This window comes from Malaya genurostris, chromosome 3, assembly GCF_030247185.1.
Source record: "Malaya genurostris strain Urasoe2022 chromosome 3, Malgen_1.1, whole genome shotgun sequence".
In the NCBI taxonomy this organism is placed as follows: Eukaryota; Metazoa; Arthropoda; class Insecta; order Diptera; family Culicidae; genus Malaya; species Malaya genurostris.
The window spans coordinates 149627258-149651584 of NC_080572.1; the positions used below are offsets into that span (position 1 = coordinate 149627258).

General features: G+C 32.9%; 1 protein-coding gene across 5 annotated transcripts in view; it reads left to right on the forward strand.

Annotated features, from left to right (window-relative positions):
• The window catches only part of LOC131433743 (mitochondrial glutamate carrier 1-like), a 461990-nt gene extending 447243 nt beyond the window's left edge, over positions 1-14747 (forward strand). For all 5 annotated transcript variants that reach the window (XM_058600327.1, XM_058600328.1, XM_058600329.1 and 2 more), the window contains one exon: positions 14474-14747. In XM_058600327.1, coding sequence (XP_058456310.1) covers positions 14474-14624 — 151 coding nt within the window. In that variant the 3' untranslated portion in view covers positions 14625-14747. The remainder of the gene's footprint in view (positions 1-14473) is intronic.
• Positions 14748-24327: the final 9580 nt, after the last annotated feature.

Below are 24327 nucleotides of genomic sequence, written 5' to 3' on the forward strand. Positions count from 1 at the left end.
TGATGACCTCGCAGCCTTGCTTTTAAATTCCTGAAACATTATCAGAAACAACCAATACCGTACTGAACCAATCCCGCATATGGCGGATACACATTCTTGATCATAAAACACATCAGAGTTTCCTTATAGACACAGGAGCTGACATTTCCGTTATTCCTCCATCACCACGTGAGCCACTCAACCCAGTATCACGAGACCAGCTTTTCGCAGCCAATGGAACTTATATCAACGCCTACGGTACAAATCGTTTGAACTTAGACATCGGAGTTCGTCGACCATTCACGTGGGTGTTTGTAATCGCAGACGTAAGATCACCGATAATCGGAGCAGATTTTTTGAAGTATTATGACCTTCTAGTAGACCTGCGACGAAATAAACTCATCGATAACCGTACCAACCTGCATATTAACAACATAAACGCGGCTTCGGAACCGTAGATTACAACCTACGACGTAAGATCACCCTTTGCTGATATTCTGAAGGAATTCCAGGACATCACTGTGCTTAACATGAACCAACGCCCAACCATGGCTAAAACGGTTTATCAAATCATAACCACAGGCCAACCAGTTTTTTGTCGCCCTCGAAGATTATCAATCGACAAACTGAATGAGACTAAAGCCGAATTTCGGTTTCTCATGGAGCAAGACATCTGTTAGCCCTCAAAAATTTATTGGGCTAGCCCTTTACACCTGGTAAAAGAAGCTAATGGACATAACTGGATGTCGACATAACCCTTTACACCTGGTAAAAGAAGCTAATCAGACATAACTGGATGTCGTAAATACGAGAAAACTGGCACGCTCCCATCACTTTTCCGAATATCAGTTAGTTGATTGATTATATTAATTGTGCAAGCTTTCCCCTTTTTCACTAATAGAGTTTGAAGCGATGCACCTACATTAAAGTACAGATTAGTTACATTAAACAGCTACTATTCTACAGCTATATATTCCAAACTTGAAACAATTCCTTTTTAATTTGCCAATATAGGAAGCTAGGTACAACAAATTTGTAGTTTATTTTTATTGAAGCTATGAAGTTTGAAGATATCTGATTCTTCTCAAAATTTCAGTACGAAACAATTGGAATGGCCTGGTCTGAAATGTATCGACGATCTTCGGTATGCAAGTCATTTTAATAATAATAATGATAGTAATAATAATGATAATAATAATAATGATAATAATAATAATGATAATAATAATAATGATAATAATAATAATGATAATAATAATAATGATAATAATAATAATAATAATAATAATAATAATAATAATAATAATAATAATAATAATAATAATAATAATAATAATAATAATAATAATAATAATAATAATAATAATAATAATAATAATAATAATAATAATAATAATAATAATAATAATAATAATAATAATAATAATAATAATAATAATAATAATAATAATAATAATAATAATAATAATAATAATAATAATAATAATAATAATAATAATAATAATAATAATAATAATAATGATAATAATGATAATAATAATAATAATAATAATAATAATAATAATAATAATAATAATAATAATAATAATAATAATAATAATAATAATAATAATAATAATAATAATAATAATAATAATAATAATAATAATAATAATAATAATAATAATAATAATAATAATAATAATAATAATAATAATAATAATAATAATAATAATAATAATAATAATAATAATAATAATAATAATAATAATAATAATAATAATAATAATAATAATAATAATAATAATAATAATAATAATAATAATAATAATAATAATAATAATAATAATAATAATAATAATAATAATAATAATAATAATAATAATAATAATAATAATAATAATAATAATAATAATAATAATAATAATAATAATAATAATAATAATAATAATAATAATAATAATAATAATAATAATAATAATAATAATAATAATAATAATAATAATAATAATAATAATAATAATAATAATAATAATAATAATAATAATAATAATAATAATAATAATAATAATAATAATAATAATAATAATAATAATAATAATAATAATAATAATAATAATAATAATAATAATAATAATAATAATAATAATAATAATAATAATAATAATAATAATAATAATAATAATAATAATAATAATAATAATAATAATAATAATAATAATAATAATAATAATAATAATAATAATAATAATAATAATAATAATAATAATAATAATAATAATAATAATAATAATAATAATAATAATAATAATAATAATAATAATAATAATAATAATAATAATAATAATAATAATAATAATAATAATAATAATAATAATAATAATAATAATAATAATAATAATAATAATAATAATAATAATAATAATAATAATAATAATAATAATAATAATAATAATAATAATAATAATAATAATAATAATAATAATAATAATAATAATAATAATAATAATAATAATAATAATAATAATAATAATAATAATAATAATAATAATAATAATAATAATAATAATAATAATAATAATAATAATAATAATAATAATAATAATAATAATAATAATAATAATAATAATAATAATAATAATAATAATAATAATAATAATAATAATAATAATAATAATAATAATAATAATAATAATAATAATAATAATAATAATAATAATAATAATAATAATAATAATAATAATAATAATAATAATAATAATAATAATAATAATAATAATAATAATAATAATAATAATAATAATAATAATAATAATAATAATAATAATAATAATAATAATAATAATAATAATAATAATAATAATAATAATAATAATAATAATAATAATAATAATAATAATAATAATAATAATAATAATAATAATAATAATAATAATAATAATAATAATAATAATAATAATAATAATAATAATAATAATAATAATAATAATAATAATAATAATAATAATAATAATAATAATAATAATAATAATAATAATAATAATAATAATAATAATAATAATAATAATAATAATAATAATAATAATAATAATAATAATAATAATAATAATAATAATAATAATAATAATAATAATAATAATAATAATAATAATAATAATAATAATAATAATAATAATAATAATAATAATAATAATAATAATAATAATAATAATAATAATAATAATAATAATAATAATAATAATAATAATAATAATAATAATAATAATAATAATAATAATAATAATAATAATAATAATAATAATAATAATAATAATAATAATAATAATAATAATAATAATAATAATAATAATAATAATAATAATAATAATAATAATAATAATAATAATAATAATAATAATAATAATAATAATAATAATAATAATAATAATAATAATAATAATAATAATAATAATAATAATAATAATAATAATAATAATAATAATAATAATAATAATAATAATAATAATAATAATAATAATAATAATAATAATAATAATAATTATTATAATAATAATAATAATAATAATAATAATAAGAATAATACAGAATTATCTGTACATATATGCATTGTTAGTTACGGTACAAATCTGCCTTTTTCCGGTTTTCGGTGCCATCTAACAGCTGACGGTGTCTGGTACGTTCAGAGTAGCTGCTTTAACTTAAATGACGCTATTTCTCACATCACATTTCTTTTTATACCTCTACTGGTAACGATGTAAGGACCTCCATTTCGCAGAATGAGAAACAGTGAGACGATATAAAAGAGAGAGTTAGTATAGCAACAGCCAGTAATACTGAATTGGCTGTCGAGCTAACAGCATTTGTGGAATTTTTACGCAGAAACACGCAATTGGCCGGTAAGGCTGCCCGTGACAACAAGAAAACGAAAATCGTCCCTCGCCATCTGCAGCTGGCCATCCGTAACGATGAGGAGTTGAAAACCCCGTCCTTTTCAGGACGACCACACCACTGTGATAAAGAAATATTTAGGATTGCTTTAAGTTTAGCCAGTTATGTTACGCCTGGAAAGTAGAATGCGCACATCAAGTGGAAACATTAGTTCATCTCTTTCATTTGTTCAATTTGTTCAACTCTGTTTCGCACGGCATATTTGTATACTAGTATAAAGATGTGTCCAAAATCGTCACTTTCGCTTTCGCATTGCCGTTTGTAATTGAATGTGTTAGTGACGGTGCAAATTAATTTAGCTTCCATCTTGATGAATATTTTGGTAGGAAATATTGAGATCTGATATGGTTCTCGTGTGTGTCTTGTTTCAGCAATGGGCCTTGCTGGACTTTTTGGCTGCCTTTCTACCGATTTTCGGTGTCATTGTGTCTCGTGCATTCAGATCGGGAAACAGTGAGACGACAGGTCCTCGATGTTGTTCTCTCGTGTGTCTTGTTTCGGGAACAGTTGCTCAGCAAATAGTAGGAAAAATGAACCAATGAATGCTCTTGTATAGATTCAGACATCTCGCGTTCTGATTGGCTGGTGCTTTCATGGGTTAAATCAAACAGGTTTTTCAATAGTGTACTATTGAAAAACTTCAATGTTGTTGCAATACACGTTCAAGTTAAAAATTTTCGATTCTATTGGTAGTTAGATTATATAAATCCTTCTACAGATCACTGAGCTATGAGCTTTCAAAATACGAGAAAGGCAAACGCGCCTTATGAATTATCTTCTTTGATACTCGTTTATACCAAACATTTGTAATATAACACATTATCCCATCCTAGCATGATCCATTCTAAGTACAGTTTACATTCAATCCCAAACCAAATACGACATTTCCACGTATTTGGATATCCCGGTCATACACCTTACAGAAATGCGCGTTCGCATTTACCTCGAACTAAGTCCACCGCGCAGGCAGCTAGCAATATAATTCGTGATTGCTTGCCCTGCATAAAGCGGAGGTCGATAACCAAATCTATGACATCACAGCTGGGCCACAGCTGTGAACGTTTTTACCAGTCCTTCTCCATTAGCATGACATTCTCTCCCTCTCTATAGTTTTTCCGATTTCTCCCGCTCCAGGTACGTCCGGTAGGAAACGATAAGTTACGGTAAGAATAATTGTACGGCTAGAGATAAGTAGAAATGAATAAATACACATTCATTATTGAAAAACCAGTCAACCACTCTGGTTCTTAATCCGAAAACACCACATGGCGAACCGTTGACATGTGTCACGGGTCAAAGTTATCAATCAAAAAAAAAAAAACAGTTCAAATAATTGTACGAAAGTGAGCGTAGTCGAGTAAAGATGGTTGTTGTCGTCGCGCTGTGAAGAAAAATTAGTGCCGTGTGAGAAAGAAAAGTTAAACTATCACCGGAAAATCGAAGATAAAGTGTATTTCTTGGCCAAATTTACGGTGAAATTTTTGAAGAAAACGTGCGAGTGTAGTTTGTGGTCGCGTAGACGATCAAAAAGTACCAATAAATTGAATAAATGTCGAGATTGATAAGGGTGTAAAAAAAAAATGGGAAAATCCAGCTCGAAGCACGTCACACAAAGTGGGGACGCACAGGTAAACATCCTGAATGAGCTAGAAACTCACACAGAGTTTCACGAAACGAATGAGCTAAAAATTACAATCATACTAATACTAGTGGCAGTGAATCTGTCAATAAAAATTTACATGATTGTCAAAAGACACGCCCGAGACCAGGCGTTAAAAGCTGCAAGGTCAATCGCGCAGCTACCAGTTTAAAGTAGGGAACAGTGATCCTACGGGACGAAAACAATAAAACATTACCCAGTAGGGAACAGTGGTCCTACGGGACAAAATACAAAAAAAAAATCTTACCCAATGAGGGAACAGTGGTCCTACGGGACGAAAACAATAAAGAAAAATTTTCCAGCCTTCAGAGCATTTTTCCAACTATTAAAGAAGGTAGGAAGTAACGGGCGATGTCAACCAGGTGAGACAAGTGCTTGAAATAGATATGAAAATAAGTTAGATTTAAGTGCTATGGCAAGCAGTTATTCAGATGCTTAAAACCATTTGTTAGTAGTACACAAAAAAAAAATAATTCAAATGCATTTACGCGTACTTTAGTGAGTTTTAAATTAGCTGGGTGATGAATTACTATGAAACATTAAAAAGTCTTTATACCTACTGCAAAAAGGCAGTAAACACACCCATATCTAGAGAATTGTTAGAGTCAAAAAGAAAGAAGTGCGCTGAGGCGTTTACAGGGTTTGAGCTGTTTTTGATAGAAAAAGAAGACGAAATACCGAACGAAGAATTTCATATACTTGTAAAAAACTCCCGGTCGTGGAATTACGAAGTAAATAAAATAATTAACCAAAAATTAAGTAGTCTAGGTATAGAATCAAACAAAGAGAAGATAATGACCGACGCAATATTTGACGTGAAGCAGGCGACTGCCATCGTACCCATGTACGATGGCTCTGCTGACTCATTATCATCGTTTACAGACGCCGTAAGTTTACTGGCTGAACTGACACCAGCAAACCAACTAGCAACGGCATTAAAATTCGTTAAAACTAGACTAACCGGTAAAGCGCGGCTAGGGCTAGGAAACTGCGATACGCTACAAGCGTTAGCAGACGACGTCGAAAGACGCTGTAAAGTAAGTGAGTCCCCGGACTCCATAGTAGCTAAATTGAATCAGGTGAAAAGCACTAAAACCAGTGAATTATGCGAAGAAATTGAAAACCTTACATTACGGCTAAAATGTACCTATCTAGCTCAGGGAGTCCCAGAGCAGACGGCTAATTCGTTAGCAACCAAAAGCGGACTGAACTTTCTTATTAAAGGAGTAACGTCCCAAGAAATAAAAATCATACTAAAAGCGGGCAATTTTGCTGACATTAATGCAGCAACCCAAAAGGTAAGAGAGAACACTACAGAAACGAGCAACGCTGCTCAAATTTTTACCACACGACACACTAGTCGCGGGCGTGGAAGACCAAATACGTCTGGTGGACAATACTCACATCGCAATGGGCACCCCGGACATTACAATAATTATAATAATAGCAGAACTATTTCCAGAGGACACCAAAACTACCGCAACACATACCGAAACAATTTTAATTCAAACAGACAAAACTGGCATAATTACAATAACAGAGGTTACAGTCGCGGAGCTTATAATAATCGAAACCCTCGTATGCTCCTCGTACAACCAGAACAACCGAATAATCAACATGCAGCCCCGAATGCACAACCTAACGGTAATATTACTGTTATTCCGAATAATTCTAACAATGCTCAAACACCACCACAACATTTTTTAGGAAGATTTATTCAATGAACATCTGTGCATCAAATTTTGTAAAAATTTATGTACAAATGGCTAATTCATTGTGCAACTTTTTATTAGATTCCGGAGCGGACATTTCCGTCATAAAAATCAACAAAGTAAATAATAACCACCCACTAGACGCTAATAATAAAATAAAAATTACGGGCATAACAAACATTTCAACCGAAACCTTGGCAACAACCACAACAGAATTAAATTTTGGCAATGGACTTGTTACCAACCACACTTTCCACATAGTAGATAACAACTTTCCAATCCTAACTGATGGCATTTTAGGAAGAGATTTCCTGTCTTCTCATAAGTGCATCATTGATTACGAATGTTGGATGCTAAATTTCAAAATTTATAATAATATTTTTTCATTACCAATTGAAGATACAATTTACCAAAAATATATTATACCACCAAGGTGTGAAGTAATAAGACAACTTCACAATCTCAAAATTAACAAAGATATGATAATAGTTTCACAGGAATTGACCCCTGGTGTGTTCTGTGGAAGTACTATCATATCACCAGAAAACACTTTTATTAAAATTTTGAACACCACAGACTCAACCGTTAATTTAAGCACCAATAATCTCAACCTAAAACTAGAACCTTTAGAAAATTATAAACACTTGAAAACAAATTTAGGCGATAACAACAAAGAGCAACGTACAAATGAAATTTTAAAAAGCATAGAAAAGTCGGATGTACCATTCTACGCAGCAAACGATTTCAAAAAACTTATAAACAATTACAACGACATTTTCTGTCTACAAAATGAGCCACTTACTACCAACAATTTTTATACCCAGGATATAGAACTGACTGATAACGTACCAGTCTATATCCCTAACTATAAAATGATTCATTCGCAGAAAAACGAAATCGATGGGCAGGTATATAAAATGCTAAACGAAAAGATTATCGAACCTTCCATATCTTCTTATAATAATCCCATCCTACTAGTACCAAAGAAAGGTGAGGATAACTCAAAAAAATGGCGTTTAGTTGTTGACTTCAGACAGCTAAATAAAAAACTTCTCGCGGATAAATTTCCGCTACCAAGAATTGATACTATTCTAGATCAACTTGGCAGAGCAAAATTTTTTAGCACACTGGATCTGATGTCCGGATTTCATCAGATACCACTAAGCGAAAATGCAAGAAAATACACTGCATTCTCGACCCAGACAGGTCATTTTCAATTTACAAGATTGCCATTTGGACTAAATGTCAGCCCGAATAGCTTTCAAAGGATGATGACAATCGCTATGGCTGGTCTGACACCAGAAATGACTTTCGTCTACATTGATGATATCATTGTAACAGGATGCTCAATTAAACATCATTTATCGAATTTAATAAAGGTATTTGAACGACTTAGAAAATATAACTTAAAATTGAATGCAAGTAAATGCAAATTTTTTAGAAGTGAAGTAATATACTTGGGACATAAAATAACCGATAAAGGCATTTTGCCAGACGATTCAAAATTTGAAGCAATAAAAAATAACCCAGTACCAACAAATAGTGACGAAGTGCGACGATTCGTAGCATTTTGCAACTACTATCGTAAATTTGTTCCGAATTTTTCGATCATAGCTCATCCATTACACCAGTTACTGAAAAAGAACCATCAATTCATTTGGTCACCACAATGTCAAAACGCATTTTATACTCTAAAACAATATTTAATGTCTCCAATTATATTGCAATTCCCAGACTCCACGAAAACTTTTATTCTAACCACTGATGCTTCAGACATTGGTTGTGGAGCAATTTTATCTCAAAACATAGATGGAGATGAACTTCCAATTGCATTCGCCAGTAAAACTTTTACCCCAGGCGAAAAAAATAAAGCCGTAATTCTAAAGGAGTTAACAGCTATTCATTGGGCTATTAACTACTTCAAATCATACTTGTACGGTACAAAATTTATAGTAAAAACGGATCATAGACCACTAGTATACCTTTTCGGCATGAAAGACCCAACGTCGAAGCTGACTAGAATGCGACTAGATCTAAGTGAATTCGATTTTGAAATACAGTATATTAAGGGTAAGGATAACGTGGGAGCGGACGCGTTGTCACGTGTTGTCGTTACCTCTGATGAACTTAAACAAAAGTCGATTCTAATAGTGAATACGCGATCAATGACACGAAGTCAAAGATCCAAACCGATTGAAAAAAATGAGGAGTGTGAAACCAAGCCTGATCAACTTGCGATGTACACCACCGAAAACCAATCAGAAACAAAAAAATTAGCCAAAATCAGCACAATAATCGAAAAAAATTGCATAACATTTTCAATTTATATTAAAACAAAGGAAATAAGAAACAATAAACTAAATAAAGGCATACTGAAGTATGAATATAAAATAAATAATGAAAGTAAAATTAGCTTTGCTCTTTCAGACATTGAAGAAGATATGAAAAAACTTCAAATAAATAAAATTGCGCTGTCTCAAGAAGACGAAATATTTAAACTAATTCCCATGGAAGTACTCAAACAAGTGAGTAATAAAACATTAAAAGCCATGCAAATTATAATTTTCAAACCAGCAATTTTCATTAGTGATCTTTGCAAGGTAAATGAAATATTGAAAAGGCACCATGAAACACCAACAGGTGGACATATAGGACAGCATAGACTATACCTCAAACTAAGAGAAATTTATGTCTGGAGAAAAATAAAACAGTCAATTTCACAATTCATCAAGGCCTGTGAATTGTGCAAATTGAATAAAATAACTAAAAATACTAAAGAGAACACACTAATTACAGCTACACCATCAAAACCGTTTGAAATAGTGGCAATCGATACAATCGGACCTCTACCAAAGACAAACAAAAATAACCGGTGCGCATTAACAATGCAATGTGAACTAACGAAATACGTAGTTTATGCACCAATACCTACTAAAGAAGCTAACATAATAGCAAAAACTTTGGTGGAAAATTTTATACTAATATATGGTAAATTTTTAGAATTAAAAACAGATCAAGGTACAGAGTACAAAAACGAAGTACTAGATCAAATCTGTAAATATTTAAACATCAAACAAACTTTCTCAACAGCCTATCATCCGCAGACAATTGGCTCATTGGAGAGGAATCACAGATGTCTAAACGAATATCTGCGATCCTTCGTCAACCAGCACCAATCTGACTGGGATGAATGGTTACAATTTTATGCTTTCACTTATATACACCGTTTGAACTAGTGTTTGGTGTAAAACCGAAACTCCCACAGGAGATATACAGCAAAAACAAAATAGATCCAATTTATAATTTTGAGCAGTACAGTAAAGAAATGAGATATAAAATGCAATTATCCCACGAAACAGCAAAGCAAAGATTACTAGCAAAAAAGGAATTTAGACAGGATATCCTCAACAAAAATATAAACCCACTATCAATAAACAAAAATGACACAGTATACCTCAAAAATGAAAACAGGCGTAAGTTAGATTCTTTTTATTCTGGACCTTATAGAGTTAAAAACATTTTGGAGCCAAATTGTGAAATAGAACATACAATCTCAAAACAATCATATTTAGTACATAAAAATAGACTAATTAAACAATAAACATTGTATACTTAGGCAGGAACTAATCATCATTATAACAAAATGACGTACTTGGAGGAAAGTTTTAGATGAATTCCACTTCGTTACATTCATCTCCCGAAGGGTGAAGGTGTAATATAACACATTATCCCATCCTAGCATGATCCATTCTAAGTACAGTTTACATTCAATCCCAAACCAAATACGACATTTCCACGTATTTGGATATCCCGGTCATACACCTTACAGAAATGCGCGTTCGCATTTACCTCGAACTAAGTCCACCGCGCAGGCAGCTAGCAATATAATTCGTGATTGCTTGCCCTGCATAAAGCGGAGGTCGATAACCAAATCTATGACATCACAGCTGGGCCACAGCTGTGAACGTTTTTACCAGTCCTTCTCCATTAGCATGACATTCTCTCCCTCTCTATAGTTTTTCCGATTTCTCCCGCTCCAGGTACGTCCGGTAGGAAACGATAAGTTACGGTAAGAATAATTGTACGGCTAGAGATAAGTAGAAATGAAAATACACATTCATTATTGAAAAACCAGTCAACCACTCTGGTTCTTAATCCGAAAACACCACACATTTCAAAAAAGTTTAATTTTGAACTATTTGAGAATATGTCACAGAACTGAAAATTTTATTTTAAAATTGTGATCATATTTCCGATGGTGTGTAGCAAGAATTATTTTGATTCATTAGATATAACATGAGATATTCACGATCAAAAACTTATCACTCTCTCAGAGGGTAAATTTTGAAAAGGCGCCCTATAGTAAAGTAAGTCGTATTCACGACAAAAAGCAGTGTCAGCAATTTTAAAATTCCCACGACCAGTCGTCGCCAAACGGCTGAAACGTTTCATGGGAACAATAAATTTTTATCGACGCCAGATTACTGAACAAGGTCGTCAACCCCTACCTTACTTTTCCCGTAAACTGAGCGACAGCAAGATTAAAATTAGCACATACGACCGCGAATTGTTCGCTATATATGACAGCAAAAGTATTTATAGAAAGCTGTATGCCAACATACGGAGCACCTTCTACGGAGTAGGGAACGGAATACATAAACGATGCACTTAAGAAAATCTCAGAAATATTACAATATACACATGTGTTTTCAACACAGAACCACCCACAAACAATTGGAGGGTGGGAACGAAATCACAGATGTTTGAATGAATATCTAAGACAGTTCACAAACGAAACACAATTTAACTGGGATGAATGGCTATCATATTACACTTTTTGTTATAACACACCCTACATGCAGATATTCCATACACACCTTATGAATTACTTTCTGGTAAACTGGCAACAATTCCTAACAAGTTGAAAAATGCATTACAAATTGAACCCATCAACAATTACGACGATTACAGCTCAGAACTCAAATTCAAATTACAAACAACGTCAAATAGAGCAAGTGAAAGAATAAATAAAATAAAGACGAAACGTATAGAAAAACAGCAACAATTGCCACCCCAATCGAAATCAAAACTAGAGTTATGAGATTAAGATTATAAAGGTATAAACAAGATTATATACATATGTTGACCTACTTGTCTCTGTGAAATATACAAAGTCTTTATGTTTTATGGTTTATGATACTCCGGTCTTTAAACACTCTTAGCGATCTAACTCTCACATGTAGTTTTTTTTCAAAATTATCCGTGAGCTATCCCCTTCCTGAGGAGTTTTTTTTTTAAATTTTATTGATGACACTTTACCATCTTTGTGGCATTCGTGTTAGATCTTCCTGAGGAGTGATTGTTTGGTTATTTGGAACGATAACCTGATGAACACATGGTTTGTTATATGGACGGTACTTTATTGCATGGTCGTGCTGATGCTGGTGTCTACTCTCGTTCACTTGGTGTGGTAAAGGATTTATATTTGTTGCGATAGTCAGCTTTCACGGCCCTCAGTTTTAATGATTCTCGGTCGAATCTAGTGATCGCATGTTGAATTTAATTGAAAGCAGCAGCCCTTCAAATGTTGTTTACGTTTTAATTATACCTGGCCATTCTGGTATTACTGGAAATGAATGATTTAGATGGTCCTGAACCAGCGTTACCATTGTCAACTAGTTGGATAAAGCTCAAGATTCGTTCATGGGCTACATCCAAACATGCCAGCTGCCGGCGAAACATTTTCACCAGATTTGAATCCGAGAATTTCAAAATGTATATGTACTGCAATTTCTAAGCATCATTTCATTGCAAACTCAACCAAACTCAACTATCACATGGCTATTATTCGTGTGATTTATGTGAATGCGATTACGGCACTTCATATCATCTGGCTGAAATAGAAAGATATTCGATCGCTTCTCACACAATGTGGTAAGGAGCTGTCACAGGGTTTATTGTTCTTCTTGCAGTGAATGAATCCTTTCTATATTAGCCTTAAAAGGTTTTAGCAGATTTTATAGGGAACCGAGGTTATATATATATATATATATATATATATATATATATATATATATATATATATATATATATATATATATATATATATATATATATATATATATATATATATATATATATATATATATATATATATATATATATATATATATATATATATATTATAAACTATTATCTATGACATTTTTCTCGGGAACGGGTATAGTGTGATGGGTAAGTCGATGCCTTTCACGCAGCCCGCCTGGGTTCGATTCCCAACCCCCGCACATAGGGTCAGAAAGTTTTTCTGGCCCGAAGAGGCGAATGACCTTAAGGTTAAAACCTCTATAATCGAAACAAAAAAAATACATTTTTCTCTTCTGATGAGAAAAGCAGGGGAAAAAGAACGCGGAAAAGAAAAATGTAGTAAGTGAGGCGAGGAAGGAGCACAACATATATTTTGGAATATATAACCACCAAGTTTAGAAACATGTTTATGTATTTTGCTTCACCGTTTCATGTGACAGTATAGAACTTTTAACACTCTCCACTCTGTTACCTGTAATCGGATCCTCATAAAATTCAGGAACTCCTTCATTAACCTAAGTTTGTGAAAATCGGTTCAAACATCTCGGATAAAACCAAGTGATATTATTTGGCCCATCGGTCTTCTACTTTTATTTTCGGGTCTGAATTTGAAAGTCGGTCTTCACAGAGATTGCGTAACCTTTCTTTATGAGAAAGGCAAAAAAATCTATGGGACAATTGTACCTATCATTTGAGCCTATTTTGGAGAAAAACGATTCACCCATCTCGGAGAAAATTGATTGCATATTTTTGCCACATACTAACACATACAAACTAATATACACATAAACAAACACTTACACACAGAAATTTTGCGATCACGAATAAACGATTCGAATGATATACCTATGAAACTTGGCCCTTCACAGTGGCTTTTCTTTATGAGACAAAAACACAATATATAATGAAATATCTATTTCCGAGTTACAACGATTTCAAGTGCATTAAATGTATTGTCTGGTTAAAAAAATGTCGTGCAGAAACTAATGGTTTTTCTTCACTGAAGACGTGTACATTACGGTCCAACTACCAAACCAAAACATAAAATTGGCATATATTATTGTTATGTTCCGATAAGTGAAGTAACTGTTGTTTGTATTTTTTGCAGGAAAACTTTTGTCAACGAGGGACCTCAAGCGTTTTTCAAAGGAGGATTTTGCCGTATGATCGTAATTGCTCCATTGTTTGGAATAGCTCAAATGATATATTTCTTGGGAGTAGCTGAATCAATATTAGGAATCACCCAGAAGAAGGTGTAAGAATAGTCAAAAGCATTTTTTTCTGTGCGTTTTATAAACGAAAATTGTAGTATGAAATACTTTGTGTAATCACGTCTATAGTAAAATCCTAAACTTTGACAATATAAATGGTGATGATTAAAAGTTAAAATTAAACTTTCGTTGCAGTGATTAGCGCTTCGTACTTTAAACTTCTCTCGCTTGTCTGCTTAGTGTCACGAAATACATGATTGCAGACTAGTCGCGCCAACCAATCCATGTGTCAATACTATTTAAGTCGCCTTCTACATGATCAACCAACCAAGCTCGCCATGCGCCCAACATTAGGCTAAGTGCATCTATCAAAGTTTATCTATTTCATGCGATAAGTAAGCTTAGACATTGCACTTCAGGGCAGTAGCAAAAGTGTTTTAAAGCGATCATCTACTTAGGGGGGACGGGTATAGCGTATCCCATCACGCGTCGATGCCTTTCACGCAGCCCACCTGGGTTCGATATCCGTCCCCGCAAATCGGGTCAGAAAACTTTTCAGGCCCGAAGAGGCCAATGACCTTAAGGTTAAAACATCTATAATAGATACAAAAAAAATCATTAACTTAACATTTGCTTAGCGGTTTATATTAAACTACAATATCAAATGCTTACGCACTAGTAAGTCAAAGAGAAAACGTAGAAAAACAAACATTTTTCTTGGTCGTTGTACGGATTCGTAAAGACTTTTATAAGCTAAGGTAACCGTTAAAATTTAATTATGTTTACAACAAGTTGTAGCCGGTTGTCATGTCGCAACATCTATCGCGGTATGAAAGTTATGCAATGTTGATTAGAATTGACGCAGTTCAAGTTCGATGAGATTTATTTTATTTATTAATTTATTTAGGAGCAAGGGAAAAGCCCAGTTGAGCTGAGATTTTATTCCTTATTTTCCAATAGGTACAAAACCTTCTCATCTTTTGTTCCAACAGATTACATTTATCCAAATGATACATATTACACTTTATCGTAAACTAAACTATCATACTATCTTCTCTAAATATCTACAATTCACAAACACTCAATTCATAATGAAAGCTTTAAATCTAAAAATTTTAAAAATAAGTTTTTTACAGTGTTGCGGGACAAATGAAAATCAAATTTATTTGAACAGACGATGAATGATCGACACATACTAGAGAATGGTTCACCAAATCCATAGTTTGTTCTAGCACGAGGAATTCTGAAGAAAGAGTTTAACCGCAAGTTACACCGATAGATATTAAACTTTAGTTTTTTAAGAAGATCCACACAATCAATTCGGGATTGGATTAAATCCGCAATAAAAACGGATTTTAAAGTATTTCGGAAAACTGATAACAAATCAAGGTTTACGAGCCTTCAACGTTTTTCGTAGCTTGGATGGTTGGCTGCATCTCTCCATGGCAGACGACGCAAAGACAAAAGGAAGGAATTTTCGCTGAACAGCTTCTATTCGCAGCCTATCGGTTTGATAATATGGTGCTAAAAAAACTACAGCGTACTCAAGGGTTAAGTGGACTAAAGCGATTTCAGCAATATATGTTGATGAAAATTTTCGAAATGCGGATCATGAGTCCTAGCATCTTAGAAGCCTCAGAGATAGTATATACAATATGCACTTTGAAATTGAGCTTATAATCTAATAACACTACTAAATCTTTGATTGACGAAACTCATACCAGGACCGCTGCCGAAATAGTGTAGTCATACGTGATCGCGTTTCGTTTACGAAAGAATGAGATAACGGAACATTTTGAGGCGTTAAGTACCATCCTGTTAACGTGCACTAATTATTTAACTGTGTTTGTAAGAAAGTGGAGTCGTCAGAATTCTTGATAAGATGGAACAATTTAAAACCATTGGCGAATAATAGCTTTATGCATTCCAACGAAAATTTCAAGTCATTTAAGTATAAGAAAAACATGAACCCTTCAACAAATAGAACTGCTTGCCACGCGCTTCTTAACCAAATAAATATTGATGTTGGACCACATGCTCTTTCCAACAGTTTTTTTCGGTTACCTCGTCGATATACAATTATTCAACTAACGGTGCTGTTACAGGCCTACAGTGGATCTTCTGCAGAGTATGTTTCATTAGGATTTGATTTCTATCTAATACGATTTATTTTTGAATATACTTACAAATAATCATCACGACTAAATTGTGCCTGTTGATTTGAATAGAATAAAATTTAAAAATTCCATGACTGTGTACGAAACATGACAAATTACGATGACATTGAAAAATCAGAAGACTTGAATTTGAAAACTATAATGTTTGCATTTCAAAAAATAGACAAAAATATATGATTTTCCATGGGTTTACCATCACCCGCATTTACGAAACTACTCACTCAGCATCAACCATATTAACCCATGAGTCAGCAGACAAAATTTAACAGCTCTATAAACTGAACTCTAACCGCGATTGCAGAAACAGTGAAACAACACCGTTCAGAAGTGTGTATGTGTGTGTGTGCAGAACGAGAAGAAGCTCCAAAGGAAGCTGATGAGGAAGACCGAAGGAAAAGTTGTTACATCGCTTTGTGCGTTTGACCGGGTTGAAAAAGTATCTGGCGAACATGATTATTCATGTCAGGAAGCGGAAGTCGCGTCCATTGGTTTCGGAGTTGCTGGAAATGACGCAGCAGCGGCAGCGGCAGCGCCTGAATAAGATGGTTAACTAGATTTTTCCGGCGACTTGCGACGTGGCGGTGGTGATGGATGACGAGCGTCTACAATAATTTGGTTTTAGACAACAATCAGAACATTGCAAGAAAGCCTTGTTCCAGATAACCGACGACCCTGAGCGACAAGAAGATCCCACGAAAGCTGAAAAATAAGGCTGTGGGAAAAGTGGCAACATTGCTGGGTGCGCTTGGCCGAGAGGTTGATGCAACCAGCCAAACGATGGAAAAGAACCTGGCGAACATGAACATACATGTCGAAAAGTGGAAGTTGCGTACATTGGTTTCGGAGCTACTGGCAATGGTGTAGCGGCAGCGGCTGAATAAGATGGTCAACTCGATTTTCCCGGCGACTTGTGACGTGGCGGTGGTGATGGACGACGAGACCTATCTCTGGAAGGGCATTTTGTATTTTACTTACCCCACGAAGGAAGTGAGCTACGAGCCGAAGTTCATTTCACACACCAAGTTCCCCAGAAGGTGATGCTGTGTCTGTCGCTCCGGACTGGCCGTGAATGGGGCAATTTATAGTATGGAATGCCTGCCGGAATTTACGTCGTTAATCAAGATATACCATAAGGGCAAAGAAGCGATGTTCTGGTCGCCCAAGTTTCCCATCAAGAATTTCTAGGCCAACCTGAAAAGTAAGATCTACTTCAACAGTTTTGTGGATAAAACTGAGGATGAATTGATAAATAAAACGAAGGACCACCATGGTGAATACTTCGATTAACTGCTGGACGGCCGCTCGTAAGGGCGTAGATTTTTTTTGCAATTAAGCTTAAATAATTACCTTCCATGAGAAGTGAATCAAAAGCAATCATTTGCTTAGCTTTAGAAAGAAAAGCTAAGCATATAATTGCTTTTAATTCACTTCTCATCATCCGTAAAAATTCCATCTTTGTTAATGCAAACGTTAACAACTCATAAAACACTACACGAAACGACAGAGTTTAGCCCCTGAAGAATTTAACCAACCGGAAGCGTAAGATCTACTCCAATAATTTTGTCACGAAAACTGAGGATGAGTTGAAAAATAAAAAGAAGTACGAACTCAAAAACATGCTTACATGAATGCTTTTGTTCTGCATGGTGAAAGCTTCGGTCAACTGGCGGAAGGCCACTCGCAAAGGCGTAGAATTTTTTCTCAAGTAAGCTTAAATTATTACCTTCCGTGGAAGTGAATCAAAAGCAATTATCTGTCTTAGTTTTTACCTTTTTTTGTAAATATAAAAATAGGTATAGAATTCGCTTAAACTTTAGAAAAAATTTACGAGGCCCGGAGGGCCGAATGTCATATACCAATTGATTCAGCTCGACGAACTGAGCAAATGTCCGTGTGTGTGTATCTGTATGTGTGTTGTCAACTAAGAGGTCGAGATCTGAGAGATGGCTGGTCCGATTTTGATCAAACTAGTCGCAAATGAAAGGGGTCCCCTGAACGCTATTGAATGGTTTTAGGATCGGGTGTTTACTTTTTGAGTTGGACGAAGTTTTATGTCACAATTTTCAGTTTTTTTACAGAATCTGTCACAATTGACCTTGAAAACAGAATATATTTTCAGTCTTAGATTCCGCACGGTAATACATTTTCATACTGTTACATACATTTGTTTCCAAGTACCCAAAAGACTGTGTACAGCATGATATTTTGCCTTGGACAGATATTAGCACGATTCGTTTTTGGCAACATAATCGTTCGAATATGCCATATGGAAACCAGATTATGGCAGAATTTTCGAGTTGAAAGTAATTCCGTAATTATATTGATTTACACTACTTACAGCAATAAATGCTGGAAGAACATAACAGCCATCGTCATATGGCCATACGAATCAGTTTGAGTTATGCTGGTTCCTGAATTTCGGTCCGATCCGATTTGCAGTTTCGACATTACAGACTAATGAGTGGTTAAAATCTCCAATTGCCACTTAAAACAACGGACATTTGAATAATGTCATGAAAACTGAAACAGCGAAGAATATTCATGCAAAAAACACAGGCGGATTGAGAAAAAAAAGGTATCATCTCACTGCTAGGTGGATTAAGCACGTTTTTTTCTATTATCACCCGTAAAAAGTCCATCTTTGTTAGTGCAAACGTTAACTACTTGTAAAACACTACACGAAACGATCGAATTTAGCTCGTATCTGTCGTATCTAAAGATAAATTATTTGCTACTGACAGTTTTCTCTAATTTCCTGATTTGCTCAAACTAACATTGAACATTATAGACTCTGTTGATATTAAAATAAAAACAAAATCATTCCGAATGCATTGGAGAGATAATTTACAAGAATTGAATTACGAACCATTAAATCGTAAGCGTTCAATAATGAGACACTAAATCAATCATAGGCATTTCTGGATTTCCGAATGTGCAATCCATATTTTCTTCTCGTTAATACTTATCGACCAAGTTATCAGAAAATTAAGTTATTCATGGTTATCGCAACAACAATAGTTACCGATAAATAATATCATCAGCACAACAGAAAAAAACACAACAAAATCTTCGGAATACCTAAATCAAGAAACGTTTCTGCAGCAGAAAACATTTGGGAAAAAAGTAGTGAAATAATGGCTTTCACAGCATATATTCAAGCGAAACCCTGATTACTTGTTCTGATTGGCTCGTGAAAACATATGTATATTCAAACTGATTTTCCAATAGTCTACTATTGTAAAACATTTTCACTTTTTCTATGCACATTTAAGTATTTGAATGAATTAGTAATTGAAACATATAAATCCATCAACAAATGAAGAAATTATATGCGTTCAAAATTATGAAACTCTTGATTGACACCCGGCTATATAAAAGAGTAAGGCATTTTTAATGTCAACAATTTGACGCTAACTGTCACCATCACTGATGAAATACAGTACAAAGAAAAATAAAACGAAATTGCATTTGTTAGCTAGTTAATTAGTCAAAAACTCGTAAGAATTGTCAAGGTAACAGTTCGGCTGAAAAGTTCGTATCGTTCAATAGAAACACACATTTTTTTGCAAAAATTCGTTTTTATTATTCAACATAATTGCCATCAGAGGCGATACAGCGATTATAGCGATCTTCCAACTTTTCGATACCATTTTTGTAGTACTATTTGTCCTTTGCCTCAAAATAGGCCTCAGTTTCATCGATTACCTCTTCATTACTTCTAAATTTTTTACCAGCGAGCATTCTCTTGAGGTCTGAGAACAGGAAAAAGTCACTGGGGCCAAATCTAGATAATACGGTGGATGAGGGAGCAATTCGAAGCTCAATTCGTTCAATTTCAGCATGGTTTTCATCGACTTGTGACACGGTGCATTGTCTTGATGAAACAAAACTTTTTTCTTCTTCGAATGAGGCCGTTTTTTATAAAATTTCGTCCTTCAAACGCTCTAGTAACGCTATATAATAGTCACTGTTGATGGTTTTTCCCTTTTCAAGGTAGTCGATGAAAATTATACCATGAAAATCCCAAAATACAGACGCCGTAACCTTACCGGCCGATTGTTGAGTCTTTCCACGCTTTGGGTTCGGTTCATCGCGTGCAGTCAACTCAGCTGACTGTCGATTGGACTCCGGAGTGAAGTGATGGAGCCATGTTTCGTCCATTGTTATATATCGACGAAAAAAATAGGTTTTATTTCGATATAACAGCTCCAAACACTGCTCAGAATCATCAATTCGTTGTTATTTTTGATCGATTGTGAGCTCACGCGGCACCCATTTTGCACAAAGCTTTCTCATATCCAAATATTCGTGAATAATATGTCCAACACGTTCCTTTGATATCTTTAGGGTGTCAGCTATCTCGATCAACTTCACTTTACGGTCATTGAAAATCATTTTGTGGATTTTTTTCACGTTTTCATCGGTAACAGCCCATTTTGGACGTCCACTGCGTTCATCGTCTTCGGTGCTCATATGAGCAGTACGAAATTTTGCAAACCACCTTCGAATTGTTGCTTCGCCCGGTGCAGAGTCTGGATAATACTCATCAAGCCATTTTTTGGTATCGGCGGCACTTTTTTTCATCAAAAAGTAGTATTTCATCAACACACGAAATTCCTTTTTTTCCATTTTTTCACAATAACAAAAGTAGCTTCACTCAAAATGCAATATCTCACAAACTAATAATCAGACAGCTGTTAAATTTATACACGTATCTTTTGAAGGTTGATACTAACTGAAAATGGTATGGATTTAATTCTAGTGGAGCCCTCTCATAGAAACGATACGAACTTTTCAACCGATCTGTTAATTAATTAAAATTAATTAATTTAAACGCAAACAGGATGATGATGATGGTCCCACCTCATACCCCTACTCATAGAATTATTATTATTATTAATATTATTATTATTATTATTATTATTATTATTATTATTATTATTATTATTATTATTATTACTATTATTATTATTATTTTTATTATTATTATTTTCATTATTATTATTATTATTATTATTTTTATTATTATTATTTTCATTATTATTATTATTATTATTATTATTATTATTATGATTATTATTATTATGGTTATTATTATTATAATTATTATTATTATAATTATAATAATAATTATTATTATTATTATTATTATTATTATTTATATTATTATTATTATTATTAATATTGCAGCAGCCCTAATTTTTCCATAGAAATCTATATCTTAGCTAGTACAGACAGTAGACCAGTAGAGTTATTGCAATGCCCACGGCTGGCTATTTCAACATATTGCATCAGCCAGAAACTGTATCACCGATCGAATTAATTGATTATGTACATAAGCGACGCGAATTAATTGATTATGTACATAATCACAGTGAATTCACGTAGGTAGTTATAGGTGGTAGTTAGTCCACCAGACATATATATAAATATAGCTTTTTGTTAGTTACATAGATTGGAGTATAAAAGGGTCGGTTTTTGATTTAATCGGGGCTTCTTGGTTCAACTGTTGGACCCAGAACATCGGATCTCGTCGTTGGTTTTTTCCACTTTGCATCCGTTGGTCGATCTACTTCCTTGTTTGTAACGCAGGCGGGGAATCAGATTAACCAGACGACCAGAATTAGTATCGGCTTGTAACGCAGGACGGTACTAACTGGACGAAGGACTCCACCCCAAAGACTATAAGCGTGTAGCATTTGTTGCTGCAAACTATAGATTCCATCTAGACTTAGAGGTGGCTTGTGCCGCAGGACATCTCTAACTAGAGCCTTGCTCGACCGTCGGTTAACCGGTAGAAGTGATTCCCGTAGAAGTTAGGGCAGAAGTTAGGTCAGGCACAAAATTATGTGCTGTAGGCAAGTTAGGGCATTAAAGTGAAAAAATTATTAGAAGAAATAAAAGAAAAAAAAAGAATTTAAAGTGCGGTCTATAAGTGCTTTGAAAGAACTACCCCTCTCGCCGCTCGGGCAACGCATTGTGGTGACAGTGAAAAAAAAGAAAAAAAAAGAACATTTGAAAAAATATACGGAACGCTATTCGAGAGGAGGTATTGTGCCGCGAGTGAATTTAAAATGAAGACAGTTATAATCAGGTGAGTCTACATTTTGTCGTGAATACGACTTACTTTACTATGGGATGCCTTTTCAAAATTAGCCATATGGAAGAATGGGCAGAACTTAATCGTAAATATCTCGACTTGTATTAATGGCAGCAATATAATTCTTTCATCATTTCATCAAAAATATGATCAGGAATTTAGGATAATATTTTAAACAGTGTGACAACAACAACTCAAATATTAAGTTTTCTCAAACTTTGAAAACAACGCGGAAAACTCTTTACTTTTGATTGGCTTTTTCGCGCAAGGACGACGATTTTGAGGTAGTCAGGCACATATATTCAACTGAACGTTATAAAAGGGGAACCGTGGTCGAAAATCGATCATTTCTTCTTGTGCGTTGGATGAAAGTAGACGTCGGGGCGAGAAGACGCATTCAAACAGCAGCATCGGAGAGCGCACCTTCTGCGTGGTTAAAAACCTCAAACACACAGGTCGTAGTTCTCATTTGCCTTCCGGTCGTCAAGGCAAGAAGACGCATGAAACCAGTTTCGGATCATTTGGCACTGCGTGCAGATGTGTCGGTTTGTACGCAAAGCTAGTTTCAATTCAAGCAAGAACGATTGCATCAGCATTGGAGAGAAAGAAAACAAGAAACGAGAAGTGGACAGCATTATATAAAATCAGCCGTTCTAATGGCTCTAAATGTTATCTAAAGAACTATTAAGATTACTTCTTTGAAATTCGAAGGTAGAATTCATCAGTTTAGTGAAAATCCAAAATAATTTGATTTGGTTCGTGCACTTTTCGCTGTGCGAAAATCGTTCGAGATAAATGTTCCGTGCAACAACAACAACTGTGCAAAATATCGTAGAGAATTCCACAATTTGCTCCTTCTAAAAGTCAGAAATGAATCCTGTACAGCATCTTGATAGTTTCTTTCAATGAAATATGCAAATCCGAAATGAGATATTCGATGTCAAAAATCGTTGAAAATTTTAGTAGTGAAAAGGAGGAAAGTTTCGCAATTCACACAATCGATCAACTATCAATTCGAATTCAAAAGTGTAAAGAAATCGTGTCAGTTTTATTCGTATTCACGACATCCTGTTATGTCTCTGACATTACACACCCGTTCTTTTTTTTTTATATATATATATACAGTGGACAAATAAACGCACGGCAAGGCAGGTTTATGAACTCAGCAGTCTGTACATTGTCGGTACCAGTGATATCCGCGGTCATGTTAAAAATTTGAGTTTCTATTTCTTCACTTCGGTCAGGTTTGCAGGCGCTAGCTTCTTTTGCTTCACTTCGTGAAAATAAAGCTAGGAATTATTGCGCGCGCAGACAGTTAGAATAACAGCGGTCAAGTAAATAATTGACTGAATGCATACGAAGTTCTGATCGTACTATGCTATGCTTCGGCAATGATTGTTGGTTCATATTTTTGCAACCAACTATAACATAAGAAAAATATCGGAACAAGTAGTTTTCCATTTTAAATTCAAGT